Genomic DNA, 21569 nt, shown 5'->3' with positions numbered 1-21569 from the left:
TGCACTTAGACCGTTGTCCGTACAGACCAAAACTCAAAGGAAACTCAACTGCAGCTCTCCAAAACGGCAGGCACATTCATTCACACTACTCCTACTCAATCATACTGCTCCCCGCTGTTAGCCCTAGAGGCACATTTTCACTACTCAATCTTTGACACAGAGCCTCAACTGTCTACTAGTGGTGGTCGATCCCAGTTGTGTCCAACACTTAAATGAGGCACAGCTCATGCGTGGAGGTGTGGCAATAGTGACCCTCTGATGTCCCTCTTGTGTCCACCTTAATATCTGGCATGGGTATGTAGCAATGACCGTGAGCCAAAATATGTTAGAAGGAAGCCCCATTTTTGAGTGTGCACCCCCACTTCTCAAGGTGGGTGACAGCCCTTAGTGGGGATTGACTGCATGTCACCCATGTAGTGTGCCCACCAAGGGACAGCGGGTCTCGTCTGGCAACTCCTCTCCATCTTCTGCCTCTCTGAGCCTGGTGAAGAAAGGCTCCATGAGAGCCTCAGTGAATCTAGCCATGCGTGGCTCAACGAGTCTGAGATCCTGATCCTCCAGTCCTCAGGTCTCTACTGGTCCAGACAGCCTTTTCAGGGTTGTGGCTCTGACCTTTCATTGTAAGCCCCCCATGTAGGGTTAATGTTAGGTCCCTGACAGCCGAGCTGGGCACTGAAGCAAAGAGGAGCCACAGGAGTGCCCCATAGGCAAGGCTCGCAAGCCAGACAACTGTACTGCCCTGTCATACAATTCTTAAGCTTAGCAAACAAGCCATCTGCTATAGTCTGCAAGCTCTCACAAGAGCACAATACATTCCTGTAGAGAAGGTGAGTGTTGGACATGGCCCTTTTTGCAGGGTCATCCCTGAGCTTTTTGCCTTCCTCCTAGTCTTTTTTCTGACCTGGTGTTGGTGGTTTTAGTACTCTGGGCACATTAGCACTGCTGTCCAGTGTAAAGTACATGTGCTGTCTGTGGTAAACATGGTAAAATTGGTCTGCACCTGTTTGGCGTATTTAATTTACCTGTCAGTCCCTTGTAAAGTGCTATCTCAGATACCAAGGGCCAGTAAATTAAATGCTACTGGTGGGCTTGCAGTGCTGCTTGCGCCACTCATCAGATTTGCCTTTCAAACCTGCCTCAGGCCTCTGCCATTGCAGGGCCTGTGCGCGCAGTTTACTGTTGCTGTGACGTGGCACATAAAGTGGGTGCCACTTCTGTGACCCCTCTCTTACTACATGCCAGTCACCCCTAAGGTAGGCCCTGGCTAGCCCTATGGGCAGCGGGATTGTAGGTAAAAGGTAGGACATGTCCCTTAAATGTGTGACATGTCCTGGTAGTGACAAACCGCCATTTTGGTTTCTCACTGCTGTAAGGCTGACCTCTCATAGGAATGCATTGGGGATTCCCTGACAAGTGTTTCAGTGGTAATTCCTGATATGAGAGGAGCAGCATGGTCAAGTTTGGTATGTTTGGAATAGTGATAATAAATGCTGCGTAATGGTGTGTGCAGATTTTTTATCACTATTTTAGAAATGCCGCTTTTAGATGTTGGCATTTCTATGTGCTATGTGTCTTTGCCTGCCTGATGTGTAGTGCTTGTCTGGCTCTGGAGTGACAAAGGTTGGTGAGGTGTGTGGCTCCAGAGGGGCAGGGTGAGTCAGCACTAGGCTGAATAGGGATAACTGCATTTGGAGTAGTGGGAGGAGTAGCGCCTGACCCTGAATAGGTCTGTGCCTGCCTTGCTCAATGCTGGCTCTGCCCCCTGTGGTGTGTCTGGGGCCAGAGCTTAACCTGACAAAGGACGGTGTCAGCACTGTATAGAACGTGCTTTAGTACCCCCCAGAACCAGTTGGGACTGGTTCTCCAAGCCCTATGCCAGGGCAGAAAAAAGACAAGTGGAGTATAAATATTGGGGCTGTGACCCCATGTAGAATATAACTCATTACAACGTGAGTCATCACAACGCGTGCCATTACAACGCGGTCTTTACAACGACTGCGTTGTTACCATGCAAAGCCATTACTATGCAAGTGATTAAATCAACTTGCAATAGATGGTGCACTGACATTAGAAATTTATAATTTACTATTCCAACTCCAGCCTACGTAACAGTAGGGAAGGTGTTGGAATAGTAAACTATACTAGCATGCCATCTACTGCAAATCGATGTAATGACTTACGTAGTAATGACATTGCTTGGTAACAGTGCGGTTGTTGTAACAACCACATTGTAATGGCATCGCGATGTGATGCCTACGTAGTAGTGGCTGTTTCCCCCCATGTATGGTGTGCTTGGTGCTGACTTGTACCTGCTTAGGGGCTGGAAGGACTGCTTGGCAAGGAGGTACCGCCATGGGACCCAGCTGCTGTTTCCTGGGGGCTCGTACGTGCTGGCCTACCTGTGCCCAGCTCTGCCCCTCTAAAAATAACCTGGAGCCTAGCGCCTCGTGAGCGCTACATCTTTGCTACTGATGCCAAGGACGGGAGGAGCGCTAGTGCCCTTCAATGTGGGCTGCGCTCACCTCCCTAACTGACTGACGCCCCGGAGAAGGGGCCCTCTCTGCCCCGGGTTGTGAGGTGTGCCCCAGGGGTCTTGCTGCCCGTTGTTCTGAGGGAATCCCAGAGTGGGTATTCCCCCATGCTGCCTAGAAGTGGAGCGGGAGCCTACCCCACATTTTGGTGCACAGAAGAGAAGCCGCCACAGTGACCCGGAAGCCAGGCGTCCGTTGCCTGACTGTGGGCGGGGCCAGGAAAAGGAAGCAGATGGCCAGTTGAAGGAGAGGCATCGTGATGCAGAAGTGAGGCAGAGTTGTTCCTGACGGTGGACTGGAGCCTACCCTGCATTGATGAGCCTCCAAAAGAGGGACCAGAGCCTCACGGGCTACCTGCCGAAGTCCCGCGTGTACCAGCAGAGACCGGGCGCAGTGAGAAGAGGCCTCATGAGGTGGGGCCTGCCAGGCACACTGTCGGCGCCTGAATCCTACACAGAACAGGCAAGGTGAGTGGGGCTGAAATTTGAGCATTGTTGGTGCTGTGAGTGGCACCGGAAGAGCCCCGGTGAAGGGGGCTCTCAAGGCACTGTGGGAGCCAGTGCTGCTTTTCAAAGCTTCACTGCGAAAGCACGGGCAGCTGCAACAACCGGGGCATTTCTTTCTTTTTATGAAGAGATAGGGGTGAGATGCACCCCTGCCCCCCAGTGTATCACACGTGTTGTCTGCGCTGCAGAGGCCGCCAGAAGAGCACTAGAGGTGCGTACAACCATTTGGTCACACAGTGTTATATTTCATATCGGTAACCTGATATAGGCTCAGGAAACATCGTACACTTTCCCTACATCATCTCCCGTCATTTCATATGAATGAGCCTTCTAAAGACATAACTCCAGATAAGGACAGAATGCCTTATACGGACATAACGCCGTATAAGGACAGTAGCCTTTTATGGACTAAACCTTTCACCTAGTTCCATGACGAGGGTGGGTTTTTCCCAATCGATTGCTCAGACGTCATCCTTAGTTGAAAGGAACAATGGTCTAGGGGAGGCCTAAAAAGGTCCTCGGGTAGCCTAGGCTACTTATTAATGAGAGCAGTATTAATCTAAAGGAACACTTCCATAGGGAGTCCAAGCGGGACACAGTAAGCAATGTATGAAGGGACCCATGGTTTGGAATGACATCACATTTATTAATAGCAGAAATGGAGTATCATTCAATTCTTTATGATAATAGTTCTGGTGCTCACACGAAAAAAGTGCAAATGCGTGAAGTGAAGGTGCTTAGTGACATTTAAAAGCTTTACATCGCATTGACAACAAACTTCAAATCTCCAATCTAATCAAATACAGTGGAGGAGTTTTGGTTGTGAGGTCGACGGCGTTTCGATCTTAATAACTAAAGATCATCACCAGGACTGAAGTGTGAGCAAGTAGAATCTATAGGAGGAGAAAACAATGGAGTGACCATATGTCCCGAGTATAAAAACAAAAACAGATGTAGAGTTATCGATCTAGGGAAGAGAAACGACAGAGCTAGTTAGGGAGGAGTCGTAAGAAAAGGCGGAACTGAATTCAGGAATTGGAACAAGCGATGTTTAGGCAGAGCGAAAGAAGGGTGACATGTAAGGGTATGTGATGAAGTCTGTCTTAACAGGAGGCATCAATTGCGAAGCCTGCGCGATATATAGCTAAGGTATAAGTTGGGTTGTCGTAGACAGACCTGTATTAGATGCTTGGGAACAAGGGAAAAGCTTCCAGTAACTAGGATCCGCTTGCGGAGGTAACGTGGGGCCACAAGGAATTAGGGGTGGCACATGCAGCGATTCCTGTTTGGGGCCGATGCGGGCAGGTGGGAGAGCCCGGCGGTGTGATTGAAGGTCAGGGAGGTCACACAGGTTCTGAAATTAATAAGGGGTGTAAATGCCAGGGCGTAAAGAACCATCTCAAGGGAGAGAGTGGGCCCGAGGGATACTTACGGGGCAATTCCCGTAAGACGTCATCCTTAGCACATATGAATAATTGATGAATACACTCTCCAGGAGGTATACTTCACCTCTCCCATCGACGCACAATGTTTAATCCTCAACGTCATCCTCATACTGAACAATGGGTAACACACGTACATAGACTGTATAAATACAGCACCTCTTCCCATCTGAAGGCAGGAGGGAACCGAGACTTCAAAACTGACACACTGACCAGAGACGCTGCAGCTCCGGCATGCCATCGCTCCAGCTGACAGTGGTCTGATGATCCCTTGCGGGGTGTCCAGCTCCAGCTCAAGTCCAGGACGAAGTCCCACACTCTCACTATTCAGGTATGGGGGTGCGACTCAATCCTAGCGGGATTCTTGGCTCTTAGGCTCTGTAGCACCTACTCACATGCTAGGGACGCTTAGGTACATCTAGTCAGGCATCTTAGGACTATGGACTTTATTTTATAAATGCATTTCATATTCATGTATATGTTCGTGACTATTGCATAATGGTAGAACAATACTATTCCTTTTTATTCACTGTACTGCTGGTTCTATATCTCTGCTACTGTGTTACAATTGTAACACTGCACTTATTTTACATGAGAAGAACTACGGTACAATAAATTCTTATTGTAAAAACGCTCAACTGTTTCTTCTCTGTATCTCTCTGAGAGCAAAACAAGCAAGCACAAGTGACTGGGTGAAAAGTAGTATATTGTTTCCACAAGTCTGAGGTTATTGTGTTCTGAGGTTGCCAAAAACGAATCTCTCTGATAACAGGAGACTCTAGTGGCACTACGAGCTAGCTAATGTAAACCATAGGCTAACATATGCGGTGGGGGTGCATGGAGTCAGTCTGCCACCAGACCCACAGTATAAGTTATCCGTAAACAGCGTAGGTCCTGCATGACAGTGTATTATTGGGACTACACTACAACAGCTGCACGTCCTGATTGCGGGCAGCTGCAACATTGAGGGGGCATTCTTTTGGGTGTCAAGAGAGACCAGGGTGAGTTAAACCCTTGCACCCCCATTTCTGGCACCGGCCTTTTGGGCCTGCACCCTGCTGTAGTGGCCGCTTAGCGCCCTGCTTTGGTGGACATAAGGCATGACAGGGAGTCCTGTGAGCACCTGAGGTGCTGGTAGGGCGCAAGGCCCTAATGTGGTGCATAATGTGTTTTTGCCTAATGTTCTTTTGCATAATGTATTTATGCCTAATGTTCTTTTGCATAATGTGTTTTTGCCCAATGTTCTTTTGCATAATGGGTTTATGCCTAAGGTGATGATGCTTAGTACAGTATTTTACAAACAGGACACATTACAACGCAAACATTTACAATGCATGCCTTTACAGCGCGGTTTTACATTGCAACATCCACTACAACGCATGCTTTTACAACGCACGCCATCACAACGTATTTTTAGAAACTACATTTACATGCATTCCATTACAACGCATACCATTACAACGCATACCATTACAACACATAATACTTTTAGGGCAACAGTAGGGTAAGTGTTGGATAGTGTAGGGGTAAAAATTACTATTCCCACTCCAGTAAGTGCAACAGTAGGGTAAGTGTTGGATAGTGTAGGGATAACATTTACTATTCCCCATTACTTACCTTATAATGCGTTGTAATGGTATGCGTTGTAGTGACATGCGTTGTAATAGCATGCATTGTAGTGACATGCGTTTTAATGTCTGCGTTGTAATGGCATGCGATGTAAGGGCAGTTACGTTGTAATGACTGCGTTGCAAATGTAGTGCATTGTAATGACTGCATTGTAATGGTTGTTTCCCGTATTTTACCAGTAGCTGCTGGTTGTTTCTTGCATTCTGAGGGTTCTGACAGTGGCCTGATTGGCCCTGTTATGAATATGATCCCCCTTGAAATATTGCCTAGTGCCAAATGGCACAGTGTACATTTGTGATTATTTTCTAATGTGTTTGTGATAATACAAAGGTTATTTTTATATATTACCTTGTGTGGAGTTTCTTTTGTGGTGTGCCTAGTGTGTCGCTGCTGTGTGTGTGTGTTGCGCAAACCCTTTACACATTGCCTCTGGGGTAAGCCTGACTGCTCGTGCCAAGCTACCAAGGGGGGGAGCAGGGGTTATCTTCAGCGTGTAACTCCCTTGCCCTGACTAGAGTGGTGGTTTCTGACTGGCTTAGGCACATGCCCTAGCCAACCAGAAATCCCATTTCTAACAGTGAGCCTACCACAAGAAGCAGTTTATTCTGATGGTGTAAACCAAAGGCTGTGCCTTTCTAACTATCTGCCTCATTTGAAGATAGACATTCTCTACAAGCAACTTGAACTAGAGACACCAGAGGCAACAGAAACCTTCTGTGATTTCAATTAAGGAATGTTTGTAACAGGTTTGACTGATTTGTGAAATGCAGTCTTAAGTTGTAGTTTTTAAGTAGGGTTGGATAAGTTGATGGAAGATGTACCGATTCAATTACAAATGTCTGAAAGTTCTTTCCAACCCCAGACCTCAAAAGCCCCCACAATAATTGGGTTTTCCGGTTATCAAACATGGTGTTCATGAGATAAATGAGTATAACATGATTCTGAATATATAACATAAATAACAGATATTTAAATTTGTAATATCTTGCAAAAGTCAAATAAACACAGTCAGAATTTATATAAATAAATCCTATTAATATACATTTTGAGTATTTGTTGCTCCTGATGACTGCAATTTGGAGTGGCTGTCAGTGATCAATGATCTATTGCAGAGCGCGTGGCAATTTCTCTAAGATGCTATAGGAGGGATTCATTGTGAATGACCCAGATTGTGCTGGCAGATGCAAGAACATTGAACATGAGGTTCTGTGGAGCATTAGTTGCTATTGATTACAGATTTTTAAAAGGCAGGTTTCTATGTAAATCAGTTTGTAGAACAACATGTTGGTCTGGATATATTTTGAGGGTCCTTGCACTACAGAACATTTTACTCCTGGGAATTCTTCTTGACTTAAGACAAAAGGAGACAAAAGCTTGTGTAATATTATCTGTGCATTATCAGGTAGCTTCTAGTCGAGTGAGGACAGAAACATGTTGACCTCTAGCAGAGGTATATTTGTTCTTAACCCGTAGCCCTATTTTATTTTAATCTTGTCCAAGGGTACGCCCAAATAAAGCTATTGAGTCCCTTGAGACAGTTTTAAATATTTCACCTATTTCTTTTGCACTCTGCCTCTTGCTCACTTATCTCATTGGCCCTCCCCCATTGAAAACACCTCAGCTCCTCTCCACTTATTTCCTTTTGGTGGAGAGTTGTAGCCTACACCTAGGACCTTACGGGCCCGGTGTGAGGAGGGAGCCCCATGATGAAGCATGTCACCTTCGGGTGAGTGAGGGTTTTCGTCCTTAAAGAAAATATTTTCTTTTAATCAAACCCCCCCCCCCCCCCCGTATTGGATGAGAACATATCTTTTTGTGAAGCTTCTAGATGCTGCCACATGATGGAATGGTCATGTAATATAATGTACTCCTGGAAAATGTTACAGTTCCTTTGCCCCCTCTGAGGCCAGGGGTTGCAAAGGAAATGCCAGGAGTAGCAGGGAGCAAGTCAAAGGTCACAGCTGCGACCTCTGACTATCTCCAAACTACGTCCATGTAGATGTTAGCTTCTTGGTTTGCACAAGAATTTCCAAGCCTTACTTCACATACATTTTCAAGAACAGAGGAAACCAAGCTGGTCTCGTAATTTTGTGTTATTTTTGGATTATAAAGCCTGCCTTTGACTGGGCCTGGCTGTTCCCCCTCACAGTATTTATAAACAAGAGAGGGAGTGAAGAATTTGGAAAAGTTTTGGACTCATCCTCCTCTGTGTTATCATGAAAAACCAAAAAGAATCCACCCTTGTAAACAAAATAATAGTATCCTTCCTAGGTCAGTTCTACACTGTAGCATGCCCCGTTCCGCAGCAGGGCGGGAAGAACCCGATGATGAAGCATGCCACCAAGGTACGTTTTTGTGGGTGAGGGTTATGTTAACAAAACATTGTGTTTCCCTATACAACTGTAGGGGACACACAGTTCTTGACAGTGTAGAACTGACCTAGGAAGGATACTATTATTCCGTTTACTAGGGTGGATTCTCTTTGGTTTTTTATGTTCGTCCTGACAGCCATCCCAGTCGGTGGGAGAGGCAATAGATAAAACCTAATTTTAACGTCACTCATTTTGGCACTTGTGTTTTGAGCTACATTTCAGGTGTTAGCTTCAGCATGATCTACCAAATACCTGACAATCAGCTTACCTGTGTCGCCCCAGCCAGTAATGTAACAGTTTGGTGCGGTTTTCAGCGGCCTCTCTCGCTTCAGGGGCAAGCAGGCTGGCAAGACATGAGAGCTGAATTTAGCACACTGCTCTTCTGGTCCCTGCAGTCGGACCAGGGCGATATCATTGTCGCTGCCCTCAGGCCTGTATTGCTTGTGGATTTCAATCTGCTGGATTCCGATATCCTCTTCGTATTCCTCAGGGACGAGTGTGTGATAGTCTCCAACTCTCACTGCGTAACTTCGAGTATTGTTCCCATACCTGAGGAAAATGTCAGAAGAACATTTTACGAAGCCCACTGTAATCCAAATCCGATACACACTCTACATTCATTCAGCATGACCAACTTGCTGAAAATATCTAATCATGCAAATGGAAATAAAAAATAGGGTGAAACACCAAGGTGGGTGTTCTGGATCTGAGTTTGACAAGCACCAAGTTTGCAATTTTGACAATGGTTTACTTGATGCCAAAATGCAGTTGTGTTTTTGTTATTTGGATCTGTGTTTAGCTTTGCTTTGCATATTGGAACTGTTTAAGGTTGTTTCCCAGTGACACCCACATTAAAATCTAATGATTGAACACTTTGGGCACGAGTCATAAAGGTATTTGCGTCCCTAAGTATCTATTAGGTGCACAAATGCCATCACATAGGAGTGCGAACTCTTTAGAGAGTCACAAAACATGAGTTTCGAAACATGAAATTACATTTATGTATGATTTTTTTTAATAAACCTGCTAACAGACTTTGTGTTCCAGGGTGGGGACAAGTTCAAAAAGTGTTGAACCCTCGAAAGATTGTGGGCATTTGCAAACTATGGTAATTTTCACCCTGTATTCAGTTGGATATTTACTCCTGACAAAGCCATGAATAGGTCCCTACTCAGTGTGGCACTGGAGAAAGACCCCCAAATTTGATGGGTCTTACAGAAGGAGAAAATAATTTTCCAGTGGAGAAACAAAGGAAAAGTTTTTGGATGTGTGAATATATTCAGTATGATTTTCCCACATATGACTTGTTGCAAAATTAGTCCAGGATTTAATTTCAAGAAAGTCATACGTTTAACTAAAACCTAGGCAAAACATCACATGAGTAAATATTTTACTTTCTTTCTGATGTGGGCCTGTTGATCTTATGTTTCCTTCACTACATCCTTTGTTTATTTCCATTTCACACTGGAGATCATGTACATTGTGTTTTAGGCAGCCTGTATTATTTAATATGACAATCACTAGGTGCATGTAAATGCACTCTACCTTCAAATCCAGATCAAAGCCAACAACACAAAATATGTTAACCAGTGATGAGTATGATGTATAATATGCTTTATTTTCAGATTTCATCTAACTGCTCTGCCTTTCCCTTACTACTAGGAATGTCCTGGTGATATATTTAGGATATAGAGCCCACCTATAAAGTGAATCTCAGAGGCATTAAACTTTGACCCCCAAGTGAGAGGCCAACTACTGGCAAGAGATCCCAATTCAAAACACTTTTAGGCACATGCATCAATGTAAAAACCGGTCGCAAATGGGCAGATTCTCAGAATCTGCCCCTTTGCGACCGGTATTTTTGCATTTGGGATGCATCATCCCAAATGCAAAAATCGCAATTTAAGGAATCTCTAAATTGCGATTCCTTAAATTGCGATTGCATTTAAGGAATCCCAAATTGAGATTCCTTAAATGCAATGCATGAAAGTGAAAAAATTAGCGATTTCGCTAATAGGGGGAGCAAATTACCATGAAGTTGAACTTCATGGTAATTTGCAAAAACTTTGAAAAATGCACATTTGTGCATTTTTCAAAGTTTCATATTGCGCACACACATGCCCCCACACTTGCACCCTTGAAATTGCATGAGCAATTTGCGAATACCTACTGGTACTCGCAAATTGCTCATGCAATCTCCAGTTCATTCCTATGGGCCTTGAGGCCCATAGCAATGAATGGGGCGGCATTCCTTAATTGCGACTCGCAATTTGCGAGTCGCAATTAAGGAATTTGTAGGAATCGCAATTTTTATAGCGATTCCTACATGCATAGGCTTTTGCAATTCCTTAATTGCGATTCCTTAAAAATCGCAATTAAGGAATCGCAAAAGTCTTTGTTGATGCATGTGCCAGTTGGTGAGCAAAAGCTACATTAATTGTGCCACATTTACTCTTGTAGCTACAGGAGTCTACACATGCATATTTACACACAAACATCATGTACAAATGTCGCTGTGTAGTTGGGCCTGAAGTGACCACACAAACATCATCATTTGTATTGTCGGAATGAATGGTAGTCAGTTGGAGCCAGAAGGAATGTATCCAGTTGACAACCATTCCAGAGGCAGGTTGAAACTGGTAGGGCCAGCCTTAACGGGCCAGCATCATATTAGATGTTATATCTTTTGCAGGTGAATTTGTGATGCAGCGATCTTCCTAAATAGGTTTAAAGCAATATACAAAAGCATAAAAGGTCCTACATTACCTCACAGTGTATTGTGTTTGCAGCTGCAGACACTCTTGATTGCCCATATAAGCATTTGGGCCTAAAGGAGCATTATTTGACATCACACATTTAGTGAGCCATGGAGACTTTGAATTATTGGGCTAAATATCTTCACTCAACTACTTTGGTAAAAAAATAACTAGATGGCACATTATAGATGTCTTCATGCACACATACAATTGGACAAATCTTTTTATGGAATCTAAAATACACAGCTACAACGCATAATTGTAGGCTGTAACGTGCACATTATGCAGTCACTCACTTGCTAGTCTAGTATCATATAATAGAGCATGGGTATTTTGTTTGGTGGCTAATATCTTTGACACCATTGCGCCGAAACAACTTAAAAGGATCCCTTTCAAACAATCCAAACCTTGGTTTAACGGTTCCCTAAATGCTGAACGCCGTAAACTTAGGCTTTCAGAGAGGCTCTGGAGAAATGAGCCTTCCACTACTAGCCTCTATCAGCTAAGGAAAATGAGAAGCACCTACAACCAAACAATCTGCATTGCTAAAGCGGACCATTTCACGGAGCAGCTGGACGGTGCTAAAAATAAACCCAAGATGCTATTTGAAATCATCAAACAGCAAGCAAACCACTCTTCCAACCCCAACCTGGCTTCCTTGACCCCGCCTCCTAGCGGAGAGCACTTCACAGTGCACTTCTCTTAAAAAACTAGGAAAATTGAACAGGAGCTACAACCTGACACTCCCATTGTGCCACCTCTAATCTACACCACATCATCAGTGGAACTTGTGGTTCCCTCAGCAGTCTCATTACTTCTTGGTTGATCTCCCAAAAATGATGCCTCTTGGAACTCCTTAATTCTGCCAGAGTGCACAGAACTACTCCACGTTATGGCAACTCTAAAACCAGCCACTCACTTCAATGATCCACTGCCTGCTAAATTTTTTAAAGCCCTCAACTCGGCCATTCTACCTCTTTGGTCGAGGATCATTCATGAATCTCTACTGCAGGGGGGCATCCCTGATTGCCTCAAAATTGGACAAGTAACTCCCATCCCTAAGAAGCCCAACTCGTATTTATCTGATCCTAACAACTTCCGATTGATCACCAACATCATGACGCTAGCCAAACTGCTCGAGAAATGCGTCCACAAGCAACTCTGCAACCATATAGAGAAATTACAACTACTTGACCTCTACCAATCCGGTTTCAGAGCAGGGCATAGTACTGACACTGCTCTAACTCACATTGTGGATGACGCCCTGAAATCCCTTGATCAAAATATCCCTTGTCTTCTGATCCTTCTGGACCTGTCTTCTGCATTCGATACCATCAAACATGATAACTTGTTTAATCTTCTTCAACTTAGGATGGGTCTCTCGGGACCGGTCCTTAAGTGGTTTGCCTCTTTCTTACATAACAGCATACAAAGGATTAAACTAAACCAGTCCCTTGCATCCAGTACCCCGGTCAGGATTGGAGTTCCGCAAGGATCCGCACTCTCGCCCACGCTCTTCAACCTTTTTATGGAACCTCTCACTGTCATTCTGAACCATTCTCACATTCATTACTACATATACGTGGACGACACACAACTTTACCTGAAGATCTCCTCTCTGGAAGACATTAAAACCTTAAATGAGACTCTCTCGCAAACTCAACAATGGTTAGCCCAGAACCATCTTTTGTTGAATACCCTCTAAAATGAATTCCTGCTGACTGCTCCACACAATCACTCTGCACCTACAGTGGAATGGCTAAAACAACTCACAGCCCTTAACTGCACCCCTCACGTGGTTGATTCTGCTAAATCACTAGGCATTTCCTTGGACAAATACCTTAATATGCAAGCTCACATCAGTGCCACTATTAGGGGTGCCAACTTTCATCTCAACACTCTTAAGAAAATCAAGCCATTCCTTCCACCAGAAGACCTACAGCCTGCAGCACAATCCCTGGTGCTCTCACAACTTGAATATGGTTTGGTAACCCTTGCAGGGCTTCCTAAAGTGAGCTTGGCTCCTCTCAGAGCCACACTCAATGCATCGGCCAGGCTCATCACAGGCTCCAAAAATCACAATCGCATCACACCTGACCTTGTGCAGCTTAACTGGCTGTCTATTGAAGCCAGGATTCATTTTAAAATAGCTTGCCTCACACATAAAGCCCTGCATTACATCACTCCGGCCTATCTGGCGAACAAGCTTGTTCTTTCTGGCTCCGGTCGGAACTTAAGAAGTACGTCCACACTACTCTTGAAACATCCCTAAATTCAAAAAGAAAAGTACGTACAAACGTGCTTTCTCCGGCCTTGCGCCTAGAATCTGGAACGCTCTTCCTACGGAGATTAGAGTCAATCCTTCCACTACCTCTTTTAAGAAATAGGCCAAATGGCTTTTCCTGAGTGAACATTAACTGCATCATCCTGTACTCTTTTTCAAGTCTCCTTGCTGACAGATTTGACATTTATCCCAACCTATCTTTCTCTATTTGTTTTTGATTGGTTGGTAAATTGTTATTTTACACTATGGCCCTGCTGGAACTATACTAGAAGAATACTTCTTGTGCCAATTACAGATTTGTCATTTATTTTACTGTGTTGTAACAAGCCACTCTATGATTGTTTTGCTGAATGTTACAGGAAATATATTACACTATGTGAGAAACTGAACGAGCGGGGCCCACTACCCGTACCTGATCTTGATTGTTTACTCCTTGTTGTTTTACAATATTGACCTCCATTGTACTGAGCAAGGGTCATGTTCGTGCTTTATAAAACTTTTCAAATAAATAAAATAAAATAAATAAATTGATTACATTACACTATTTTTACCAAAACATATGTACGTACACAGCAGTCATTTCATTTTCTTTTTTACTCTTTTTTTTAATGCTAGTGATTGATGTTCATTTACTTTGACTGGACTTGAAGGAAATGATTTAGGTGCCAATAACATTCAAGTCAATGCTACTTTAATCGTAATTAAGATGCAGTTTTCATAAATGAAATGATTCTAATCTTTGGTACTCCTCTAATTTTCACTAATATCCTTTACTTGCTTGTTGTGAGTCTACAGCCTGATGAGCGCCAAGAATATAGAGTAAAGCATCGTTCTTTGAAAGCACTGTCTCTCACCTAAGGAGACTCTTGCAGTGCAGGGGAAGACATTGGAGAGATGATCACAGGTTAATGTTCAAACAAAAACAGAGAGTTAAGAACAGTGCTAGAGGTTGTGCTTCCCAATACCCCATCAAGTGTCTTGCGTACTTTAAAGTATAATGACGTTCGCCCTCAACATAGCAGAAGAACAGAGAGATTATAGAGGACCCAGAACCAACAGAAGGCATTAAGTAGTGGACAGGAAAGCATAGAGTGAGTGTGAGTGTGTTACAACGATTCCCAGCAGCAATGTCTCGTACTGGGACCATACCGCTAATACAAACGCTAGAGTCTCAAACGGGGAACTACACGAACTATACGAATATCGCCAGAAACAAGAAAGAAGTAGCAGTATTGTGATGATGAATGGCATTCACGTTGCAGAAGACGTCTGGGAATAATTGAAGTGTGGGGATGAACTAATGTGAAAGCAGGAAGAGTAAATGGGTTGGGGGTTCAAAGTAAACTTGGGGTACAAGAGACAATGGGAAGTATAAAAGCAGGCTAGAACAAAAATAGTGTCTAAAATTACAGGTCAGAGTTCAAGGAAACAGAAGTGTCATAAATGCAATAACAAAGCAGGGAACAGGAGCTGTCTAAACTGTGGGCAGCAACATTCTGCACTTATCTTTTCCTTTTGGTGGTTTCCTTAGCTAAAATGGCCCTCATGCATGTGATGTGGAGACCACCATCAGCTCACCCAATCCAAGCAGTAAGCTCCGTCATGTTGCATGGGTTAAGCTGTGCAGAGGTGCAATGTTGATACTTGGGTGTTTATTTGTGAGCACCTTGCATCACTTTTGCACCATGTAAAGTAGTACTTGCATGACGGAGGGCTCTGAATCAGATTTATAAGGCCACATTAATCTTGCGTAAGGTGACGCAGCCCAAATCTCTGTGTCACCTTACTCTGCGCTCGGGAGGCGTTGCATGGGCGTTTCAGTGGGTGTTTCCACGTAACACCCATGGATTTTATCTCTGTCCCAGATTTAAAAAATCATGTTAACCTAAGGAAGCACCAAATCTATATGCCTCTTAAGATGAGGCATACTGAGGAGAAATATATTTATTTCTCCTTGTTTTTTCCTATTTCTATGTGCAGGAAAAGGAACACGCCTATTAGGATTGTTTCTGTGCAGGAGGTGCCCCTTCCTGCACAAAAATAATCCTTCATGCAACAGAGGCACCCTTGCACCATGGTGCAATGGTGCCTACGTTGGTGCTAGGCTGCTGAAACAGTGCCAGCGCAGGGAGAAAGGCCAGAAATGCACCTTATTGCACAAATATGATGCATTCCTGCCCTTTCATTTTGGTATAGGGCAGTGCAGCTAGGCGACTTGCTTCACTGCCCTATGTCAAAATCCCATAAATGAGGGCCCTGGTGTCCTGGGGTTGCGCTACTGCAGAAGTATGTTTTGGTTAGAGGAGAGGACGCAACACATGTGGCTGTAGAAACTCACAATGTGTGTGTACTCTATGGACAGCGAACCAATCAAACTAAGCCAGTTTCGGGGGAACAGCACATGCCTAGGTGCATTTCAAAATGATTATGCATGCAGGCAATCCATACTCAGTTGATATCGGTTTGCATTCTGCATTCTAGGGCTAATGAAAGTATTTTTGATACTGCAGACCATGCTCTGCTACTTGTAGAAGTGGTCTGGAATACATCTCTGATGGTGCAATACTTATCTCAGACCTTGCAAGTGGTTAGAGATGTATTTATCAATAGGGATTTGCAATAAGGATTATGAGATAGGAAATGTACAGTTAGGACTGTTAATAGAGTTTGTATTCATAGGACTGTACAACCTGAAGTGGGGGGGTACTGGTTAGGGCACAGTGACTGGGATTGAAGTTAATATTAAGGATGTTGTGAGGGACATTAAGGGGCCGATTCCGATGTAGGACGGACCGGAGTCCGTCTGACATCGGTCAGGAACTGGAACCGAACGATCTCTCTCCGACCGTAATGCATGCTTGCATCGTTAAGAGCAGAGGTGCAGTTTATCCCTGGACCCTGTGGCAGGCACCCCAAGGTGCCTGTGACCGGGTGCAGGGATCAACAGGGGGGCACCATTGGTGCCCCTAGGCCACCATTCGGCAGCCTCACACCCATGGGGGCCCTGCTGGGGGCCCCCAAAGACAGTTTCCAAATGCCTTTCTGTGTAGGAAAGGCCAGCACAGAAAGGCAGTGGAAAACTGCCATCGTACGCCCTCGGCCGTAAAGAGTACTGAAGGGTTTCATGATGCCATCCTGAAAGCCTAGTTGGATTCCTTTCCGACCAAGCCCATCGAAATGGCTCGGTCGGAAAGGAATCCGAACAGGCAAGTCCAATGCGGTTAGAATGGCTCCAACGGAGGGTTGGAGCCATTCCTAACCGCATCGGAATCGGCCCCTGTGTTTGGCTAAACCCAAGGTTGACATATTGGGAGCTCTAGTTGCTTCTGAATAAAGCAGCCTTTAACGCATACTGTCTAAGTATCAGGGGTTGGGTTTCTCCTTAGTCCCTCATTAACAGCCCGCTCAAAAATAAAATGATCGTCCTATTCTGCATTCCTGCACCTCTTGTCCACACCTCACCTTCTGATGCCCACAGTAAACCTATCTCATCCCCTTGAAGTACTTGAAAGTAGTCCTGCGGTGCTCTAATGGCTTAACAAAAATCTGAATAAATTTTTTAAAAGTACATAGATTTATATAGAAATATATATTGTACATACAGGAATCTAAGCTGTTATTTCATGCAATGGCTGGAACCGATCTTGGGGAATAGCAATTGTATTTTTCCCAAATAACTCATAAATGTTGAATTTAGCTGTCCACAGGGAAGTACAAATGTGTTAATGCCTCCAGGCGTTCATAGTTCTTAGTTATAATAGCTACTAAAAGTCTGGGAAGTGGTCCAAAAATGATACTTATAATCATGCAGTATTAGTCCACTGTAAAGTTTAGAGTGACAACTCTCTCCTGCTTTGACTTTTTTGTATTTCTTGAAGTACTTGAATGTAAGCTATCACATTTATTTCCTAGGAAAGTGTGTCGCATGTCAGCAATAAAAATAATGTAGTGATAGTATTAGCATTTTAATTGGATATTTACTTTGCTTTCAATTTAAAGCTACAATAAAACTACAGTAAACAAGCCCCCACTGGTAGGTGGGATAATGATAATAATGCGCCATAAATTGAGTCAATTGCCTATTAGATTAAAGACGAATCTCTGTGTAACCAAAATACAGTCTTAGCCCTCTAAACCCCCTGCTCGGCAACACTAAGAACAAGACAGTGATATGGAATTTAAAGGTCAAGCACACATGGTTAAGAATATGTAGTCAAGCAGAGAGTGGGTGTAGACAGTTTAGGAGACAGAAAAGAACCATGTTATGGAAAATAATTTGTATTCCTAAGAACAACTGGCAGCAAAGTATGCAATATGGGGTATACGTCATCAGAGCCTGCAAACTTCACTTTAGGAGAATATTGCTCTATAAACTTTCAACAAATTAGGAGATGCCTTTTCCTCATTTGTGGTGTTGAAAAAGATGGATTGGGAGATTTGGATTACAGATAATATTCAAATGAATATAATAACAGACACTGGTCCAAAAGTACAGGTAATCTAAATCATTTTATCAAGCTGGGCATGAGCACAATTTGGTCAGAGTACAAACAATGTATATGGATATTCTATATCCTTTTGGGTACCTAGTGATGGGTGAAGAATTAAATTGACCCAGCACATAGAACATCAGCACATTTGGACAAAAAAACAAAACAACACTCCTTCTTGGGTGAAAACAACACAGGTTGTCAATGAAGAATGGTACCTTCCAAATATTTCAGCTGTACACAACGTACGATTTTTGTAATTGATATAATTGAGGGTTACCAAACTCAATAATAATATTGCCCGAGTGACGAGCAACATTTGACAAAATTCCACTAATCCCCAACTTTACTGTCCCAGATCCATAGACCCCTTTCCTTTACTAATTGTTTCAAAATTCCTGATCACCTGGACCAGCAATAGAGCATTAGGGCCATTTAAAAGGCTGTGAGTCCAGAGAAGTTACCTAACCCTACTGAGATTAAATTACTAAGAACGCTGTAAGAATGGTGATGACTGAGGTTAGGCCAAGCATCAGAATAGAAGCTTGGACAGGCTGAGCATTTTGTGAGTGACACACTATGGTGGCCGTACATGTTTCTGAAAAATATATACATAACCAAAGAGAGTCCACCTGTACGTTTGTTCTCTCTATCCTTCCAAGATCTATATTTAAGGGAAACACTGGGTTCCTTAAAATAACCCTCTCCCATCAAAAGGTCCCTTGGTGGTATGCTTCATCATCGTGTTCTTCCCGCCCCACTGTGGAATGGGACGTGCTATGACCAACGGAGACATGGGAGCACTTTTTTTTCTGGGGGTGGTTGGGCTATATAGTGATGTGAGAGTGGAAGGGTCAGAAACCAATGTGAATCTAAAATAATACCTGGCCACGTCGAATCTAACCTTTATTCAATCCTGTGGCTGGTATTGTTAAAAGGGGGAGAGATGGAGAAATATAATATAAATGGTGTATGTCTCCTGATCTACATGTTTCTAGCCTATCCCCAAGGCTTTTTGTCTAGACCAAAAGAATTGATCCCTTTACCACTCTTTTAAAAAATGCCAACTTGGGGGCATATCAGCACCGAGGCGACATAAAATTATCGCCGCTTTTGCGTCCGTTTTTGGGCGAAAAGCAGCGATAATTTTATCGCCTAATTAGCAAGGTCACGCTATCTCTAATGAGATGCAAAGTGGGCGTTCCTGACCTGACATGACTGGAGAAATGTCGCTAAGCGACATTTCTCCTATCATCAAGCCCCACGCTACGAAGCATAGCGGCAAGAAAAGTAGTGATAAGAACAATAGCTACTTACCTGTTGTTAGACCTGTCAGCCCTTTGGCAGTTCCCTCCTCATCTTATTATTTTTGTCCCTTCTCCCCTCCTCATTTTTTCTGTCTACCTAACTATTGGGTGCTGATGTAGAGGTTCTGGGTGTTTTTTTTTTCACATCACCTGAGGAAAAGACACACGGTGCTCCTCTGAGGGAAATAGATGGGGAAGGTGAGAGGCACAAAATGGTGGCTCCAACTGTCACCTCAGCACCTGGGCCATGACTACCATGAGAGGTTCCAGAACCTTCTGGGCCCCTCTGGCAAGTCAGGCCCAAGGTGATAAATAGAGGTGGCAGGAGGGCAGCCATTTTAGAGTAGAGTGAGGCGGCAGGCTAGTCAGGAGTAAGGCACGTGAGTAGGGAGGTGGCTGCGCTGGACAAAGAGTGGACAGATCTCAGGATTTGCCAGGGTATCTACGGCAGTGACACCACCCTCAACCACCTGACCGGTCCCTGAACATAGCCGGGACGAGGGGATGAATTAACGTTCAGGGCCGCCTACTTCCCGAGTCCATGGTTGCCGGGGATTGCTGGATAGTGCCCAAGCCCAGAAGTCTATCGGGTCTCCGTCACTGTCCCTGTGTGGGATCCAGCACCCGTTACCCTTCGCCTTGTGTCCCTGGTCTGGAAGGGTGAGTCACACCCCGTAGCAAGAAGACTGGGCCATATTGGTTAACTCTCCCGGAGCCCTCCTGATCGCGTGAGGGCCGCACCAGACTCTTCTTCCCCCCCCCCCCCCTCACTTCCCCGAAAATACTTGTGTCCGGTCCCTACCTGAAGCGGACCCCAACGTCTTGGTCGCGTGGCCGGTGGTCCTCGGTGTGGACTTGCGGTGCCAGTGAGCTGAGGAGGTGAGGGGCCGGGAGCCAGCGACTCCGTCGAAGCTCCGGCGAGAGCTGCCTCAGGAAGCAGTCAGGAAGAAGGAGGGGGAGGCGTGTCTGGCCCGGAGGCTGCCGTCCTCCGATCACGTGGGAAGGGGCTAAGCGCCGCCCTTCGTTGCCGGAAGAAGTGGGAGACTGCGTCCCGTCCTGTCCCTAGAGGCGCGGGTCGTGCAACGTCCCTGTCCCCAATTCAAGTCCTCTGCAGCTGTCCGTCCAGAAGATTGTAACGGAGTAAGGCACGGAATCGGACAGGGGGCGGGAAAGAGCCCGAAGGTGGTTTATCCTGTCAGGGGATCTCCCATAAGTTATTCCTCGGGGGGGTGGGGATCGGTAGAAGTTCCCGAGTCCTCGTCCTCCCTGAGAAGGGGAACGCCTCGCCGACGAAGAAGTCTGTCTCTCACGAAGTGAGGGGGAGTTGGTTCCAGTTCTGACGGGACCCCTGAAAAAGAGGACACCGAGACTGACCGTAAGCTGGGCCTGGTGGAGGAGAGAGGGGAGTGAGAGAATTCTGTGAGGCCCATAGCTGTTCTCAGGGACCTTGGAAACCATACGAGTTATTCATAATTTTCTCAGTAGCCGAGATCCCTAGGAGACCAGCACAGAACTAGGGGGATTAAGGCCTATGTTATATTGTTAGGAGGTGACCGTGTGAAGTATTATTCAACCCCAGCGGTCAGGACTGATACCAGGGCTACAAGGGACAAGAAGCAGTAAATGACAATTAACCAAGCTGCTGTGGAACAGCCTAGAGAGTCCAGGGGCTGTGCTTAGGCCCCAGGGAAAGTAGTTGTGGGATGCCAAATTGAATTAACATTCCCTGTGGAGTGGTCAAGTCATACCTAAAACGCTGACTGAAATGTGACCGGGGGTTAAACTTTGATGGTTGTAAACACTGTTTGAAAAGTCATCGTGTACTGTTCTATTTGGTGTGCCTCAAGATATAGAGAAATGTGCTAGGAATGTACTAGAATTGTGCTAGAATTATACTAGAAATGTGCTAGGAATGTACTAGAAATATACTAGGAAGGTACTGGGAAGGTACTGAAGTTTTACCAGTTTAATGGAAAATTGATTAATTAAGCCTAACCAAGAGGAGAGGTGGTCAAGTCTTTTTAATAAAACTTCACAGTTAATCAGTGTAGCGTCCTCTTTTGGGTGAGGCTGCGCCAGATTGCAAGCTGGGTAGGATGCAAGCATGAGAAGCCAGAGGGAGATATAAGCCTGTTGACCGGAGCCAAGCTACCCCTTAGACGTAGGTCTAACAAATTGGTGCTCAGCGGTGGGATTAGTTATTCAGTGCTTGCATCCGCTTAGTGGCAGTTTTGCGCGCATCACCACCTACA

The 21569-nt window shown here is 44.8% G+C and overlaps 1 protein-coding gene across 1 annotated transcript in view; it reads right to left on the bottom strand.

Moving 5' to 3' along the window:
* The window catches only part of PRSS12 (serine protease 12), a 474415-nt gene that overhangs the window by 6004 nt on the left and 446842 nt on the right, over positions 1-21569 (bottom strand). Inside the window, exon 12 of the mRNA XM_085634365.1 lies at positions 8749-9029. Coding sequence (XP_085490491.1) covers positions 8749-9029 — 281 coding nt within the window. The remainder of the gene's footprint in view (positions 1-8748; positions 9030-21569) is intronic.

The sequence above is a fragment of the Triturus cristatus genome, chromosome 2_1, assembly GCF_964204655.1.
Source record: "Triturus cristatus chromosome 2_1, aTriCri1.1, whole genome shotgun sequence".
In the NCBI taxonomy this organism is placed as follows: Eukaryota; Metazoa; Chordata; class Amphibia; order Caudata; family Salamandridae; genus Triturus; species Triturus cristatus.
Note: the sequence above shows the minus strand (reverse complement) of the source record. Positions and strands in the feature narration are given on the sequence as shown.